Source organism: Engraulis encrasicolus, chromosome 3, assembly GCF_034702125.1.
Source record: "Engraulis encrasicolus isolate BLACKSEA-1 chromosome 3, IST_EnEncr_1.0, whole genome shotgun sequence".
In the NCBI taxonomy this organism is placed as follows: domain Eukaryota; kingdom Metazoa; phylum Chordata; class Actinopteri; order Clupeiformes; family Engraulidae; genus Engraulis; species Engraulis encrasicolus.
The window spans coordinates 18,110,779-18,126,676 of NC_085859.1; the positions used below are offsets into that span (position 1 = coordinate 18,110,779).

A 15,898-nucleotide genomic window follows, 5' to 3' on the forward strand; every position below is an offset into this window, starting at 1 on the left:
CACACACACACACACACACACACACACACACACAGCGCGCATCTCCAAGCGCTGCTCTGTGGACAGTCATCTCCTTCCCAGTCCCACTACAAGGGTTTTCCTGGATGGAGCATTAGGTGATTGACAGGGGAGGAAGCACATGTGCTGGCATGAATAAGGGGAGGAGAGCGGGGAGGAGAGCGGGGAGGAGAGCGGGGAGGAGTAATTCCTGTGGAAGCTGAGGAAGAACAGTGGAGAATTTATTCACACCACATTAAAATGCCCAACGCTTCCACAACTTCTTTTTCTCAAAGGTGGCGAGTAAAAACAAATCTCATTTACATGCTGTTGCGGGCACAGTCTTTATGGAGAGTGGATGTATGAACTTGCATCTATACACACACATTTTCTAAACAATGTAATGGACAGAATGATATGAGAATGAACGAATTTATCAGATTGCTTTCATGATATTCACTTCTCTCTTCTTACTTCTGAGTGGGGGAAATCTGTCAACATAATCATCAAACATAAAAGTGTAATGAACTAACCTCCAATGATTCAGACAGATAAGCATGACTCAGACAGATAGTGGCCACTTCCTTGATCCATTTAGCAGATGCAAGTGTTGTGGTCCTTAAAAAAAACGCTGACAGCACTTATTTAAGCCCTTTTCGACACTTAACCACGCCCAGGATGAGCCACAATTGGCTTGAGCGCGTCAAACAGTCCATCAAGTGCCATGCAAGTCCGCGCCAACAACTCCACGCGCACCACTGCCAAGTTGTCTGTCTGTCTTGTGTGAAGAGTAAAAAGAGTAGCCTTGCAGTCCACGGTGAAAGGTGTCTTCTTCGATGGATTTGCTATTTAGCAGTCGGAGTTATTTTAATGAGCACTTTGGCATGCGCGAGGATGAAAACGGTGTAACAATTCACCTCACCTAAAATCAATATCTTCGCTCTGGAATTGAAGCGTCAAGTCAACCTGTTTTGATAACCTAGGTAAGGACAACAGAAAAGGTTGCGCAAATGCATTGTCTTGCGTATGAAGTATGTTCAAAGTGCTAAAGTAAATCTAAAGTGAAATGTGAGGCTGGGAGTCATTTAAGCTATTGCAGTACGCCAAGACATGCTGGTCTCAAAAACTTTCTCAAAGCAAACGTTGATGGATAGGATTCAACAAAAACGTTAACGTATTCTTGGGACACGGGCTGGAGCAACTTCAGAAAGCAAGGCTCGAGAAAAAGATTAAAGAGATGACTTACCATTCCCTCTCGGACCTGCCCATGAGTGCTGTCCTAGGGCAACGGTATCCTTTCGTCCCGGTTGTGGGCGCGTTTTCATGCGCACCGGGGAAGCTGGTCGAGGATTGCGCCCCGGCTAGCACCCCGCCGACCGGCATCCACTCTGCCTTCCGGGTGGGGAGTGCGAAAGCTGACCACCTCATCACACGGAGAACACGTGAAGCAGAAACTGAGCCTGAGGATGACCCGGTGGTTCACCTCGAAGCCAAAGACTTGTGGGAACAATTTCATAAATGTGGAACTGAAATGGTGATCACAAAATCAGGAAGGTATGGTGCGCTATAGGCTATTACCTAATCAGCCACTTATTTATTTATTTGTTTTAAAAATATATAACCCTGTTTTAATCTGAAAAGGATATATACCCCAAGTGTTACCAGCCATAATAGTTATAATAATCCTCTTGTTATGTGTGGTACCAGTCTGAAGTGTGCTCATGTGTTTTGTCACAGACGAATGTTCCCACCTTTCAAAGTCAGTTGCTCTGGTTTTGATAAGAGAGCGAGCTATATTTTGTTGATGGATATTGTGGCATCAGACGACTGCAGATATAAATTCCACAACTCTCGTTGGATGGTAGCCGGAAAAGCAGACCCAGAGATGCCCAAGAGAATGTACATTCACCCGGATAGTCCAGCCACCGGAGAACACTGGCAGTCCAAGACAGCCAGTTTTCATAAACTAAAGCTGACCAATAACATGTCTGACAAACATGGATATGTAAGTATAATCAAGATTGTTTGAGAGGTTGTTGAGAAATACTGAGCTGGCTTACCAAATCCTTTGCAGTTCAGTACACATAGCCTACAATATGAACATGTAGATAACATTAGTCCAAAACTCTGCTGTCAATCAGTGTATTATTATTAATCATGTTTGGAAAGAAGTTATTGAAGTTTTACTTCAGTTGAAACTATGTTTAAAACTTGAATGCCTTTATAAAAACATAACCAATAGATTGTTATTTTTGCTAATAACCAAAAACAAATATGTGGACATTGTGAATGAAAATGTTTTCTTATACACTTAACAGACGATTCTAAACTCAATGCACAAATATCAGCCGAGATTCCATGTCGTTCGAGCAAATGACATCCTCAAACTTCCATACAGCACCTTTAGAACGTACGTCTTTCCGGAGACTGAATTTATTGCTGTGACGGCTTACCAAAACGACAAGGTAATTGTATTATTTACCTTTGCCTTATTATTGTATTGTAGCTGGTAATTTTTTTTATTGTTTATTGTGGCATCATTTCAATTAGCCCTACTTCGTGCGACATACCATCTGGTTGAGGGAGAAATTAGACCAAGGCCTAGATAACTTCATTGACGTTGCGTTCAGGAATTCTGATTTTTTTTTCATTAAATTGTTTTCAGAGATAATTACTTGTTTTTTATTTTATTTTTTTCGATTGCAGATAACGCAGCTGAAGATTGATAACAACCCATTTGCAAAAGGATTTCGGGATACTGGGAATGGAAGACGGGAGAAAAGGTGCATTTGCCAAACCTTTTTTCTGCCTGTCTTTGCTCAGCTCGCATTGAAAGCACTTTATTTGATCCCTCCCACAATATTTTTTTTTGGTTATAATTCTATTTTGTGTTTTAGGAAACAATTATTTTTGAAATCCGCACGTTCAAATGACTCCAATTCCGACAAACACCACCACATCTCAACTGCAGTTGATCAGACGTCCTCACCCCAAACGCAGCCTGTCGTCACCTCCTCAATAAAAGGTTGGAAATTATTAGTTATTAATCATCTATGTGCTGAAACATCTTAACAGATTTTTGTAGGTCATACGTTTACATCTAACCTACTGTCTACGAATGGGCTATTTAGGCCCATAGGCCTACAACCAAACTTTTGTTTTCCTACAACCTGAAGTCACATTACAGAGAGGTCGTTGCCACATATAATGTTGTATCATAATAGGCTATCATCAAATTACAGATTCGTTTTCATAAATTGACTGTATGTATAGCTGTTTAATACCCTTTACTTTATTTCTTCAACATTGAAAGAAACCAGTGACAGTGAAGCTGACAGCGATGAAGATGTTACGGTCGAGGAAGACCCAGACCCCTTTGAGTGGTCCAGAACTACCGGTGTCTCACAGCAAAGCAATGCCTTCCCTAATAACAAGGCTACAGACGAGCTCTGCACCCCAACTATCCAGTTTGGGTCAAGCTCCGACAATCACGATGAGAACTCACAGGGTGAAACCAGTGCTGCAAGGCACTGGCCCCCTGGCGAGACCAGGGACTTCCACAAATGCCAGGCACAACCAAACCATATTGTGTTTACACCCGAACGGATTGAACAGCACTTTCTGAGTTCTCTAAATTCTAACAATTTGTTGATGCACCCAACGCCATTTTACTTTGGACGAAACCTTTCAAGTTTGATGTCTAAAGACGTTGGTACGCTGGACACGAGCAGGTCGTCGCTTTCATCCCATGGAAAAGCTGGAGTGCCGGGATTACCTTTTTATGTTCCACACTCACATTTGTCTTCACCACAGGCAAGGACACGTCTGTTCCATCTATATCAATTAATGCTATTTGTGCGCAAATAGTCAAAATGCGTATTTTACGCATTTGGACTTTTGGCGCGTCTTTACGCACGGCTGTCCTTAGCGCGCGCACCTTCCTGGAGTAGAACAAAAAACATGTGTTGTGTTTCCACTCTGTGTTTGAATCGACACTTGTTTCACAATTCGTTCTTATGACATTTTCGATCTATTTTCTAGGTTCTTGGTCTCCCTCCCTGTGGAGGGTTTCTGCCCTATCCTTACATGACGACGGCTGCTGTCGCCTCATCTCTGGTGCAGCGACTTCAATTTATGAACGCGTGGGGACATCGTTCACGCAGCAATCCCTATTCTCTTCCACTGAAAGTTCCAAATAGCGCAAGTCCCAGTGCGCTTTATAAATATGACCACCCTGGAGATTATTCGAAGACGTTACCTACGCCGTTGGAAGAAGTGTCTAACACCCTTACAAGCCCCGGAGCTCAATCTGCCGACGTCACATCTCAGTGAATGTGTTATGAGGAACTGTTAAAATGGTTGCATCTACAAATCTTTCTGTTGATTTCATATTTTATTTCTCTGCGCAACTGTGTTACATGTCATTTACGAAGATCAATAATGCGCATTATTTATTAAATGTGTTTGTGAAGGAAACACTAAACAACCCTACCTCTAATGTAGCCTATGATGAGCTTGGGGGATGCACGCAGTGATGAATGATTTTTGTTTCCAATGAGAAGGATTTGGTCAACTTCATTTGCCTCAAGATGCTCTTGCAGCAGAGCTAGGCCTACAGACCTTCACTGGCAATCAGAAACCGCAGTTTTTTTAACAGACTTACGCTTACTGGTAACGAAAGAAAATCAAAACATATTTGGGGAACTGGAAATATTACAGTATATTGAAGCATTATTGGATTCGCCGACGTGCAGACCTGCAGTTGTAATCAATAGTAGGCCTAGGCCTACATGAACATTAGTCAGACTATATTTCTTTCTGAGCGGAGTTTACTCTATTACACCGAATTAACGAAATGAGAATATGGGGAATATGTTTGTGTCAAGTTACACTGTGGTGCTGCAATCGCTGAAGCAGAGGGATGTCTGATTCTGATCATGTAGGCTATTATAGGCCTATAGCCTATGTGAGAACTTAGATGTGCTCCCTCTTTCTTTCAATCTTTTAATTTGCTGGACTTAATGCATAGGCCTATAAAAAAGTGGAAAGAGGAAAATAGAGTCATCAATATTTTTTCTTGTTTTATTAAGTAGCCAGGCCTACAATATGGCTTTAATTGATCATTTCTGTGTCTGGACCGGTGCAGTCGCAGAAATTACACTAATCTTGCCTAGCAGACGTTTTGTCAAAATTCACTTGTAAAAGAGGTCACAGAGAAGTGAATGGGGGAAGCTCTATGCCTAGGACTGCGTATGAGGTAATAAGGATAGTGCAGAAACGTTTTGATGGAATCTTTCTATTGAACTTTTAAAAAGGAAAATGCATCAATAAAATGCGTATTGCCTTTTCATTTGCGTTTAATAGAAAACCCTTGAGAAATGAATCTGATCATGTAGCCTACAGAAAAAAAAGAATCGGACTGAACCCAGGCCCATGGATGGTTAAGAACAGCTCACTTTCTACAATAGTGGCAAATTTCTTTTAAATGTTCTCTCCTTTGACATTTCGCCTGGGGCACCAACTGAAGAGACACCTCTGGATAGCCTATCATGGGAGCAATTCAGTATTGTGAATCAAGGCGTGAATGGCTTAGTTTCTGAGTTTCTGGGTAGTTTGCTCAAGTAATACAAGAATCAAACAAGTTTGAAGTGGGGAGCAGAGTGGTTATCTGCGTAGCAGACTTTGGTGTGGGATGCGCGCAAGGCCAGACACACACGAACCCGCCTCTAGACGTCACCTCCGCCTAGTGGCGTCACGAGGAAGCAGTCTTTTTGAGTACCGTGCTAGACAACAACACAACTGGCAGCATTAGACATAGAAGACTCGTTTGATTAGCCATTAGATATATCGTGTTTTAACGTTTTATAAATTATAAACATGCCCTGAATTGAATTACCCTTCTATGTTCCATGCTCCAATTTCCAGACGGCAATGACAAAGGTGCCAGACGTTGCGTTTGAAAGTGTTAGCACTACTAGCTAGCAAGCTAACACCGGGTGATTGTTATGATGATGTTACAGTAATTTTTGAACAGAATGTCTCGGGTATCTGTCAGCTACATACTACTCTGTGGACAGTTTTTATTGCTGTTAACAGTCCTGTTACTGCAATGTCTGGAGGGAATCCACTCTCAGAACTCATCGGATACTCCTCCTCCTGGCAATGGGGTTACATTATCACCAACAACAGCTACATTTGTGGACCAAGCTGATAACATCACCAACGCCACAGAAGACCCACCTGAGCCGTATGAGTACAATGGGGAATCACCAGTTGTATTGTGCAGCTATTTGTAAGTACATCGTGATTCATAACGACCTTTATAGCACGGCAAGTTCACTGTTATGATGGTTAGCTGGTTGGTTGTTTCATGTTTTCATCAAATATGGTCCTTTGGGCAGAGGTGGGGAACCTATGTCTCGATTGCCATTTACGGCCTATGAGGCAGCTTTGCATGAAAAAGAAGTCTGACATATTTTGTTAAGGAATCTTAGGAATTACATTGGCAATACAATTAATCTATATTCAGGGGACCTCCTAGAGAGGGTGGGTTTGTTTTAAAGGCTACCCTCAATACAGGCCTAAACTGCAGGGTGACATCCTGGTTAATGTTCATAGTATGGCCCTGGGGACACTTTTACAGCCCTTGGAAGAATTAAAAGTGTTCCTCAGCCCAGTGACCAGGGCATGCTGCAGTGAACTGTAATCCCCAATTTGCATATGGTTGTATTGCAGACCTGAAGAGTTTGTATTCTGTCAAGAACCTGTAGACCACGCAGGTAACTACACAGCATATCAGGAGCTGGGGCACGGATGCGTCAAGGTTAGTAACAACATCGGTGTCACAACGTCCATTGAATAAGTTGAATAAGTTCATTCATGGGTGTAGCTTGAACAGCAATGGGCTACTCAATTTTCGTTGTCCTTTTTCCTTTGAAGTTCGGCGGACAGGTGTGCAAAGATGTCAACCACACTCCAGTCTTGTGCACAGCGTTGGATGACATTGAATGTGCTGGACCAAGAGAGTTTCTGAGAGGACACGAGCCGTGTATCAAGTAAGGGTGTTTACAGATGAATAATTCCTTCCTGACAGTTCACCACTATCATTTTGTAACAGCGGTGTCAAAAGTACAAGTAAAAGTACTTTTGTGGTGTAATTACAACACTAGCACATGGCATTACATAGCTGTTACACTATTTACTCCATTGTAACTAATGGGTTAGATAGACTGTGTTACTGAACACTGAAAACCTATCAGGGACTCACCACAAACTTGATCCAACCAGTGCACAGTTAGCTGACCGTAAGACGAGTACACACAGTCTACTGTCTACTGTTTACTCAAATAAGTCACTTGTATGGGAAGGAAACTGTGTTTCTTTTTTTAACTTTAACTTTTACTTTTGACACCTCTGTTTTTTAATGAGAAGTCCACATGCATACAAAGGCTATGATTAGATACGCTTAATCTTTACTTTTCCAATAGTAAGTCACCCCATCTGAAAATGCCATGGCATACTTAAAGAATATGATTGGGAGAAAGAGGCGAAGAGTAGGGCTGTGCAATATATCAAATTTATATCGTGATATCAATATATTGCTGTCAAACAATATCAAAGTTCATAATATCGAATTGAAACAATATTTTTGTCATTTGTATATAATGCCAAAAGGTCAGTTGTGCTAAGTGCAATCATTCCCCAGAGCCATTGCGAGCACAGAGCAGACTTGCTACCCAACACTCCACCACACCACTGTGTTTCTCTATGGATATTCACTCACACTGTTTTATGGAGGGAAGATTGTCAATTGTTAAGCACAATTTTGTCTTTATAAGAAATATCGTCTAAAAATATTGTGATATCAATATTGACTGAAATAATCATGCTATTGATTTTTCTAATAATCGAGCAGCCCTAGCCGAAGAGGTAAATAGAATAAGAGTAATAATGCAGCCAGATTGGCAACCGATCAGATTATATTCATGGAATGATTTGAATAGTAGGCCTAACTTCGACAAGTATTCCCAAATTATGGGCACGATACTGAGTAAAAGTTAACACATGCAACTAATTAGGAAATAGCGCTACCCCATACTGCAATTGTGGCACATTTTTGTCCATTATCTTCTGGTCATGTACAAACCCCAACTCCGATGAAGTTGGGACGTTTGGTAAACAGTGAATAAAATCAAAATGCTATCATTTTCAAAACATTCAATCTATTCATTAGATTGAGAATAGTGAAAAGACAACATATTAAGTGTTAAAACCGAGAAAAAATATTGTTTTGGGGGACATATGTACTCATTTCTAATTTGATAAATCCAACACGTCTCAAAAGAGTTGGGACAGGGATCAGTGAAATTTAGTAAACATCCAAATAAGATAAAACAACAAAGAAGAACATTTCAAAATGAATTGTACTGACGGACAATATAGGTGTCCAGGTATAAGATCATCACAGAGAGGCTGAGTCACTCAGAATTAAAGATGCAAAGGGAATAATTACCATAGTTATTACATACATTTTTGAATTTCCTTTGATTTAGCACGATTGAGTGTATATAAGACATATTTTTGTTAATAAAATCATTGTATAGGTTCATGACATCATGAAATATATATTGGCTGTAGTCTCACTCTAGCACTCCAGGAATTAGAGCTATTGAAAATTGACCATATTAAGAATGCTTAATGCATGAAAATGATACAGGGGTGTAACATTCTCCTAAGCACCTGAGCTCACTTGAAATAGACCCAGAAGACATGGGAAACTGTCCTTTGCTTACAGAAGTCAGCAGGAGTTGTAGAAGTCCATTCTTTTTGACAATAATAGAGCATTGCACATCCTGTGCTACAGTGAAAATGGACCATCCAACTTGTGTTAGTGCTAGCTTCAAAAGTCAGCCTCCATGATGGCATGCAGGTGCAGTAGTGCATTGGTTAAGATGTTCTCACTCATCTGTAGAGTTAAATACAGTGCTGAATGGTATAAATGGGTTTTAAACAGCATGAAAAGCCACTCATGCATTATATTTTGAAGGGAGATCTTCGATTACTGCCACATAGTAAGGTCAAATTGCATTCTCTACTATGTTTTAACAGTTTGGCTCCATCATAAGGACCAGCAGGTGATAAAATGGTGGGTTTTTGGTCAAGACCTGTCACACTATAAGCACTACAGAAAGGAAAACATTGCAAAACATGACAAGGAATACACCCACCATTTAAGCTGGTGAAATCATGTCCAAGATAGGAATTAACACTGTTTTTTATATAAAATCATCTCATCGGTTAATGTATTTAACTTTTAAGTGTTGTCTTTTGTTTTGTTTTTAGTCTTCCTCGACATTTGCTGCCATTTATTGTCCCCGTCCCAACTCTTGTAGAACGTGTTGGATTTATCAAAATAGAAATGAGTACATATGTCCCCCCAAAAGAATATTTTTTCTCGATTTTAACACTTAATATGTTGTCTTTTCACTATTCTCCATCTAATGAATAGATTGAAAGTTTTGAAAATTATAGCATTTTGATTTTATTCACTGTTTACCAAACGTCCCAACTTCATCGGAGTTGGGGTTTGTATTTCCATATTCCCTCAATCCCAAATTGTTTTGTAGTCTGTCGCCACCTAGTGGACACTTCTGTTATTTTCATATGTGTCACACTGCGTCACTTGGGTTTATATGGGGCACTTAAGTTAGGCCCTGTTCTTCCTGACCATGGGGCCTTATGGCCCATTCCAGACACAATCCAAACTAGCAGCAGATCACACTTATTCTACCTGGATATTTCAGCTCCCGTTCCTGACAGTTGAAGTGGGTGTTCTACAACCATGGCAACCGCCGTGGTGAAGCTGACTTTTGCGAGGTGTTTTTTGATACCAGCCAAAGGAGCCATAATAGCTATTATTCTGTCATATGTTGCATTGATGTTAACAAAATATCATGTAATAACATGAAGAATATGCTGAGTGTTTGGAACGGCTTCCCACAAGAAAAATGAAGTATCACTTATTTATTGACATTTTAAATAATGGATCCACGGGCGCCGCCTTTATCATCCGACTTCGATTTGTTGAGGTGGGAGTAGTGCGAGTACCCCCGACTTTGCTAAAAAATGTAATGGAAGTGAACGGGCGAGTTACAGTGGACAATATTCCTGATAGTTAAAGGGACACTGTGCAGGAAATGGTCAAAAAAGATACTGCAACTTAGCCTGAGTATCATCCTCCGTAGTGACCGCGCTTGGGAGGGAAAGTAATCTCATGGCCCCCTGCTGTCAACGTTCCAAGCCCCTGCAACAAATGAATGTGTTTTTTCTTTGAAAAATTACATCTTGGCCCTGACGACGAAGTAGAAGTAGTGGCAGTCATATTATGGGCAAGTTGGCCCGTTTTATCGAATTGGGTGGTAAAATGTTCGGTTTTTCACTTATCTGAACTGATTTTAATATTCTTTAAAAAGCTAGTACAGAACTACACTGACTGGTATGTGTGACGTGTTTACTCCATGTAATTAGCATAGCCAAATTAGCATAGCCAAACATGAGCCAGAGAGGTGGTTACTCGTCACCACAGAAGCCACCATATCTACTAGAGAAGTTAAAACCAAACCAAAACAATCGCGTGTATATATGTGTAATAAGAAGACAATGTGGAACTCGCAGGATTACAAGAATGTGAAGATATGCGGAGAACTTGCGTTCATTCGCGTTCATTTGTTTCTCTGTGTTGTCAACGAGGCGCGAAGCAGAGCATGCTGGGAGCTGTAGTCCGCTTCCGACCAGATTGGCACAATTTCTATTTTTCTTAAAATAGCAAAAAACTACTCAGGATTTTCACAGGTAGTACTTCACCCCATTGTGTACCCTGAAAAATGTGTCTGGTGTTATAGTTCCTAGTCATATCTTTGTGGGATTTTTTAAAAAACTCGTCTATGGGAGTTTCAATAGGGTCGCCCTGGTGTTTGGAACGTAACCGCTAGGATCGCTGTTTTCCACTTTCCCTCCCACAATACTTTCGCTTGCTGACCACAGAGTCTGACCCTGCAGCCACCCCCGGCAGTTGGAAATTATCTCACTTAATGAGGGAATTAGCCTTTCGCAAAACCCCTCCCACAAACGGCCGCCAACCAATCCGAGCTCAGCAACGGTAACTAAGGAGTGTAGAACTTGTCGAGGTCCGTCAAAAACCTACGATTTCAGGGAGACATACAACGTGTGCCTATGGCACCGTCAGGGTCCGACACCATCTGAAGATTAATTAGGACCTCATTTTTTCACTTTCCCGAAGCAAAAACCTCAAGCGGACTGATAACAGGGATGGATTAAGCCATGTGAAGGCGATTAGCTCCAGGTGATCATATTTAAAATTAGCAGGCTAACTGTGCAATCGTCTTGTTTGCTAATATAGCCCCCTTCCCCCTTGCATTTAGCTGGCAGAAAACGTACCCTAAACAAATAATCAATGCATCGCTCAGACTTAAGGACAATATTATATGATATTATAGTATTGGATCCACGGCATTATGATTCAAATTTCTACTAGTTGCATTGTTTAATATGCGTCAAATGCACAGCCCACTGAGCAGCCCCCACCCTCTCCCCTTCCCGGTTTGTGTCTGTGTATATGCGTCGAGTGTGACAGCAAAAAAAGTAACACTGAAATGGGGCTGCGCTTGTTCCAACCTTGTTATGAAGATATTAACTGTCAACTAAAACCATTAAAGTGAACAGAAGAGAAACGCCCAGTGTGACTGCCCAAGAGCTGCGCAGTGTCAGTGCCGAAAGCCCGTCAAAGGTCTTGGCGGACGGCAATGTCCCAGTTTACACCAAGCACTATCAAATGTCCTGGTTACAGACATCACATCGCCATCATCAAGTTGTTCTATTTCAGTTGAATAAGAGGGCTTGGGGAGGGGCTTAGATTATCAGCGAGCCTATTGGCTATTCAGATACTGAACGAATATCTGAATTCCAACTGCCGGGGGTGGCTGCAGGGTCAGACTCCGTGGTCAGCAAGCGAAAGTAGGCTATTGAGCCAGCGCGGTCACTACGGAGGATGATACTCAGGTTAACTGCAACTATGCTGCTCATTGAAACTGGGCTGCCTATTGCCAAATTTGATCTTTACATGAAAGTTTACTAAGTAATAAACAACTATTTTCTAGTATGGTCCAAGTAGAGTCATTTTTGCAGCTAAAAATGGCTATTTTTGGAAATTCAAAATGGCGGACCATGGAGAAGATCCCCCTTCTCATGTATCAAAAGTGCAATTTTGCAGTCATAATGAATACTTAGAATTTGATGGTGGTGGTACGTATTCATGAAGAAGGTAACATTAGTGAATGGGCAGCATGAATTCTGGAAATAAACAACTTAAAATCTCACACAGTGTCCTTTTAAGAACTACATTACAATAACCTATTACATGTCTGAACAATTATACTATTATCATTATTATTTGATATATCCCAGTGGGGCACTGCCTCACACAGTGTGAAAGGGGGTGCGCAGTAAACAATAGTTTAGCACGGCTCTTTACTTTACTATGGGCTCTTGGCTGAAATATATTGGTATATGAGGGGCCTTGTCATGGTAAAATTTGGGATCCCCTGACATGGACCATTGGTTTTTAACCTTTTTTTGAACACACTCTCCCTTGACCTCATCATAAATCTGCTTCTTCATATTAAAAAGTAGACTAATGCCCCCCTTTTGTAGCTGAGCACCCCTTCTCAGCTGTCTCCTTCTCAGCAGGTGGGGTTGCAGGTATGACATCACGTTGGGGGAACTCCCCCAGGATTCTAAGGTTCTACATAGACTCCTATGAGCCTGCGGAACCCCCAACGTGATGTCATAATAGTGCGTTTTTGTTAAAATGGATAACCTGCAACCCCACCTTTAAGTGCTCCCTAGCGCCCCCCTGGGGGGAACACTACTGTAGACGTAGATGTACTAAAAGCCTACTGAGAAGGCAACTGAGAGGATGTGGGATATTTTACATCCTACTCACTCGGATTGTTAATCATGGTTTCACAATGATGCACAATGTTTTCCATTGCAATTTCTCGTTAATTCATTGTAAATTCTCCCTTTTGCACTAGCTGTTTGATTCCTCTATTTCAGATAATAGAGGAACAACAACAAGATAGCGCTTGCATCAGACGTAGCAATTACAAACTCTGTAATCAATGTATTTTGAGGGACCCTTTATTTATATTGTTCCCGTCTTTGCACTCATTCACATATTTGCTGTTGTATTACAACAATGATGCCAAAATGGTGTTAGTCTTCTAGCACTGCATTGAGTGAAAGAGCTGAAGTACTTGAAGTACCTTGTGATGCCACCAGATGACACTGTATAGCTGTCGCTGAAGAGATGTCCTTTCATTTGATTACACATTGGCTTCAGTGCAGTGAAATGTTCAGAATGTAATCACCAAGTGTCTGTTCTTTCATGTATTTCTTATCATACAGCCTGGTATACATGATCTTACATGTATTTCTAATCGCATAACATGATAACCCCTATAGAAATGGCACATGCACTGTATATACTGTATGTAGGCCTATACTATGTTAAAGGGATGTTCACAGAAGAGAATAGTCATGAAACATCTCCCGGCTGTTCGCCAGTGTGGGTTTGTAGTATCACTCTAACACTTTGCTACCTATTGACTAGGCAGCAATACTAGATGCCGCTGCACTCAAAACCACGCCCTCGCGGTAACATGGCTTTACTAACGGGACAGTGTCTCTAGATCAACATGACAAGTGATTGGTATGCCCAAAAGCCTCCCAACATAGGACAATTGGTGTCGAAAAATCACACCAGGCAGGGGAATGAAAGTGTGCAGTTTTGTGGCTGTTTGTGTGTGTTGAGTATTTATCAGTGTTTTCTTGTATACTCTTCCTGCATTACGCAGGTACACGGGCCACTACTTCATCACCACGCTGCTCTACTCCTTCTTCCTGGGCTGCTTCGGCGTGGACCGCTTCTGCCTGGGCCACACGGGCACGGCGGTGGGCAAGCTGCTCACCTTGGGCGGCCTGGGCATCTGGTGGTTCGTCGACCTGATTCTGCTGATCACGGGAGGTCTGATGCCAAGCGATAGCAGCAACTGGTGCACCTTCTACTGACATTGGGGAGCGTTGGCCCAGGCCCCGGGCCTAGGGTGGAGGTGGAGGTGGAGGAGGGAGGTTGAGGAGAGAGCAGGAAGTGGCGCGGCAGAAAAAAAACGAAACAGATGCTGCTTCTAATGCAAAGAGAGTTTTTTTTGTTTGTTTTTCTCTGCTCGTTGCATGCATCAAAGCTGCTTTAGGTTGAGCGGTTCAGTTGCATCTTGTAGTGACAACTTAACATGCACACCACGGTTACATAAAAAGGGACTCGTGTTGGGTGGCAGAGGTCGTCTGTACAGACTGAAAATGGACAAAAAATGGATCAGACACAGTTGATGCTGGTGTCTTAAACACACTGTATATATCCTTGCTCTTGTGTAATGTACATTGTATGTCTGCCAAGCCTCCTGACATTGCTGTGTGGACTGTTTTTCTTTTTTTTTCTTCCCCGGTGTTTGCTGCCAATTTGATTGTCAATCCCTCTCCCTGTCGCTTTTAAACCTGTGACACATTTTCAATCAGCCTTGGGTTTTGGGTATTGTCACCCTTCAATGGCATTGGATCTAACTAGATAAATTCTCCTCAGGTGTTTGAATGAAATTCGCTTGCCAAATAGGATGAAAGTATTTGTATGAAACGCTGGGAGGGCCTCCAATGTAAACACAGCCTTGCTTCGGCGTTAGCTGTTGTATTTTCCAACGAAGGACGAATTAAGCTTTCAGTTAACACCTCTGAATTATGTACCAGCATTCGGCAAGTCAAAACCAGTGATGTTTGAGTATGCCAAGTCTCCTGGCTTTACGTCAGATTTCTTGAGTCGTGCTGTTGGTAAGGAATGTGCTTTCAATGGACTTGTTGGAGAATTCACAAAGTTATTCACTAACATTATTCACTTTCCAGGAGAGGAATTTCATTGTTGTTGTTGTATTTGTGTGCAATAGATGGTTAATTCATCTTTGCACTCTCGCTGTCTGCATCCAGAAGCCCAAGGTAAACCAGGCAAGAGTCATGGAAACAACCCCACAGTTAACCATTCAATAAAGTGAAAGCGTTTTTTTTTCCAGAAAGAAAAGTATGTTGTTTGTGTCCAGTGATTTCCAATGATTTCAAATGGCGCAAAGGGTCTGCTTAATTGTCCTTGACCCATTTGTCTCCATATTGCATATAGTGTCATTGTCCTGTTGGTTACACTGGGGAATATGATTTCCATAACTACAGACTGGTGAAATAGTAGGTTAGTGTCATAGAACATATGCTCAGTGCTCTCCATTATTTGCTTCTGTTTTTTAAAAGCCGGCAACATTCTAAATAGTCTTAGTCTAAACAGACTAGGGCTGCACAATTATGGAAAATCACCATTATTTTGGTCAAAATCAATATCACGATTATTAGTCACGATTATTGATTTTGTGCAATTTTTTTTGAAAATCATAACAAGATGAAATATAACCAAGAATGAATTATATACGCCGGGATGAGTAAAATAAAATGAATTGTAATAATTATGTAAAGGCAATAGCATGAAACTTAGGTGGACAGATTTCTGGCCAGAAACACCAGCCTGTCAGTATGTTCTGTCTTCAAGGACGCTCTCAAAGGTAGGTCACTATTGCCACGATTAAATCACGATTGAATTGACAACTTCGATTTCATCACAATTTTCGATTATTTTCGATTAATTGTGCTGCCCTAAAACAGACCTCAGAAGGATCAGAAGTCGCTCACAGTATGGAGAAGAGCAGAATAGAGAAGAACTGCCTCTTAACAGAAG

The 15,898-nt window shown here is 41.4% G+C and overlaps 2 protein-coding genes across 2 annotated transcripts; both read left to right on the top strand.

The window, feature by feature from the left end:
- The first annotated feature begins 747 nt into the window (after nt 1-747).
- LOC134444008 (T-box transcription factor TBX3-like) lies at nt 748-5,932 on the top strand. The gene is made up of 7 exons (XM_063193499.1): nt 748-1,551; nt 1,735-2,002; nt 2,316-2,462; nt 2,704-2,780; nt 2,895-3,022; nt 3,311-3,587; nt 5,923-5,932. The coding sequence occupies exons 1-7, from the start codon at nt 1,235-1,237 to the stop codon at nt 5,930-5,932; spliced, it is 1,224 nt and encodes a 407-aa protein (XP_063049569.1). The 5' UTR covers nt 748-1,234.
- LOC134445265 (TM2 domain-containing protein 2-like) lies at nt 5,670-14,742 on the top strand. Its single transcript, XM_063194340.1, has 4 exons — nt 5,670-6,289; nt 6,733-6,820; nt 6,937-7,052; nt 13,932-14,742. The coding sequence occupies exons 1-4, from the start codon at nt 6,033-6,035 to the stop codon at nt 14,143-14,145; spliced, it is 675 nt and encodes a 224-aa protein (XP_063050410.1). The 5' UTR covers nt 5,670-6,032; the 3' UTR covers nt 14,146-14,742.
- Nucleotides 14,743-15,898: the final 1,156 nt, after the last annotated feature.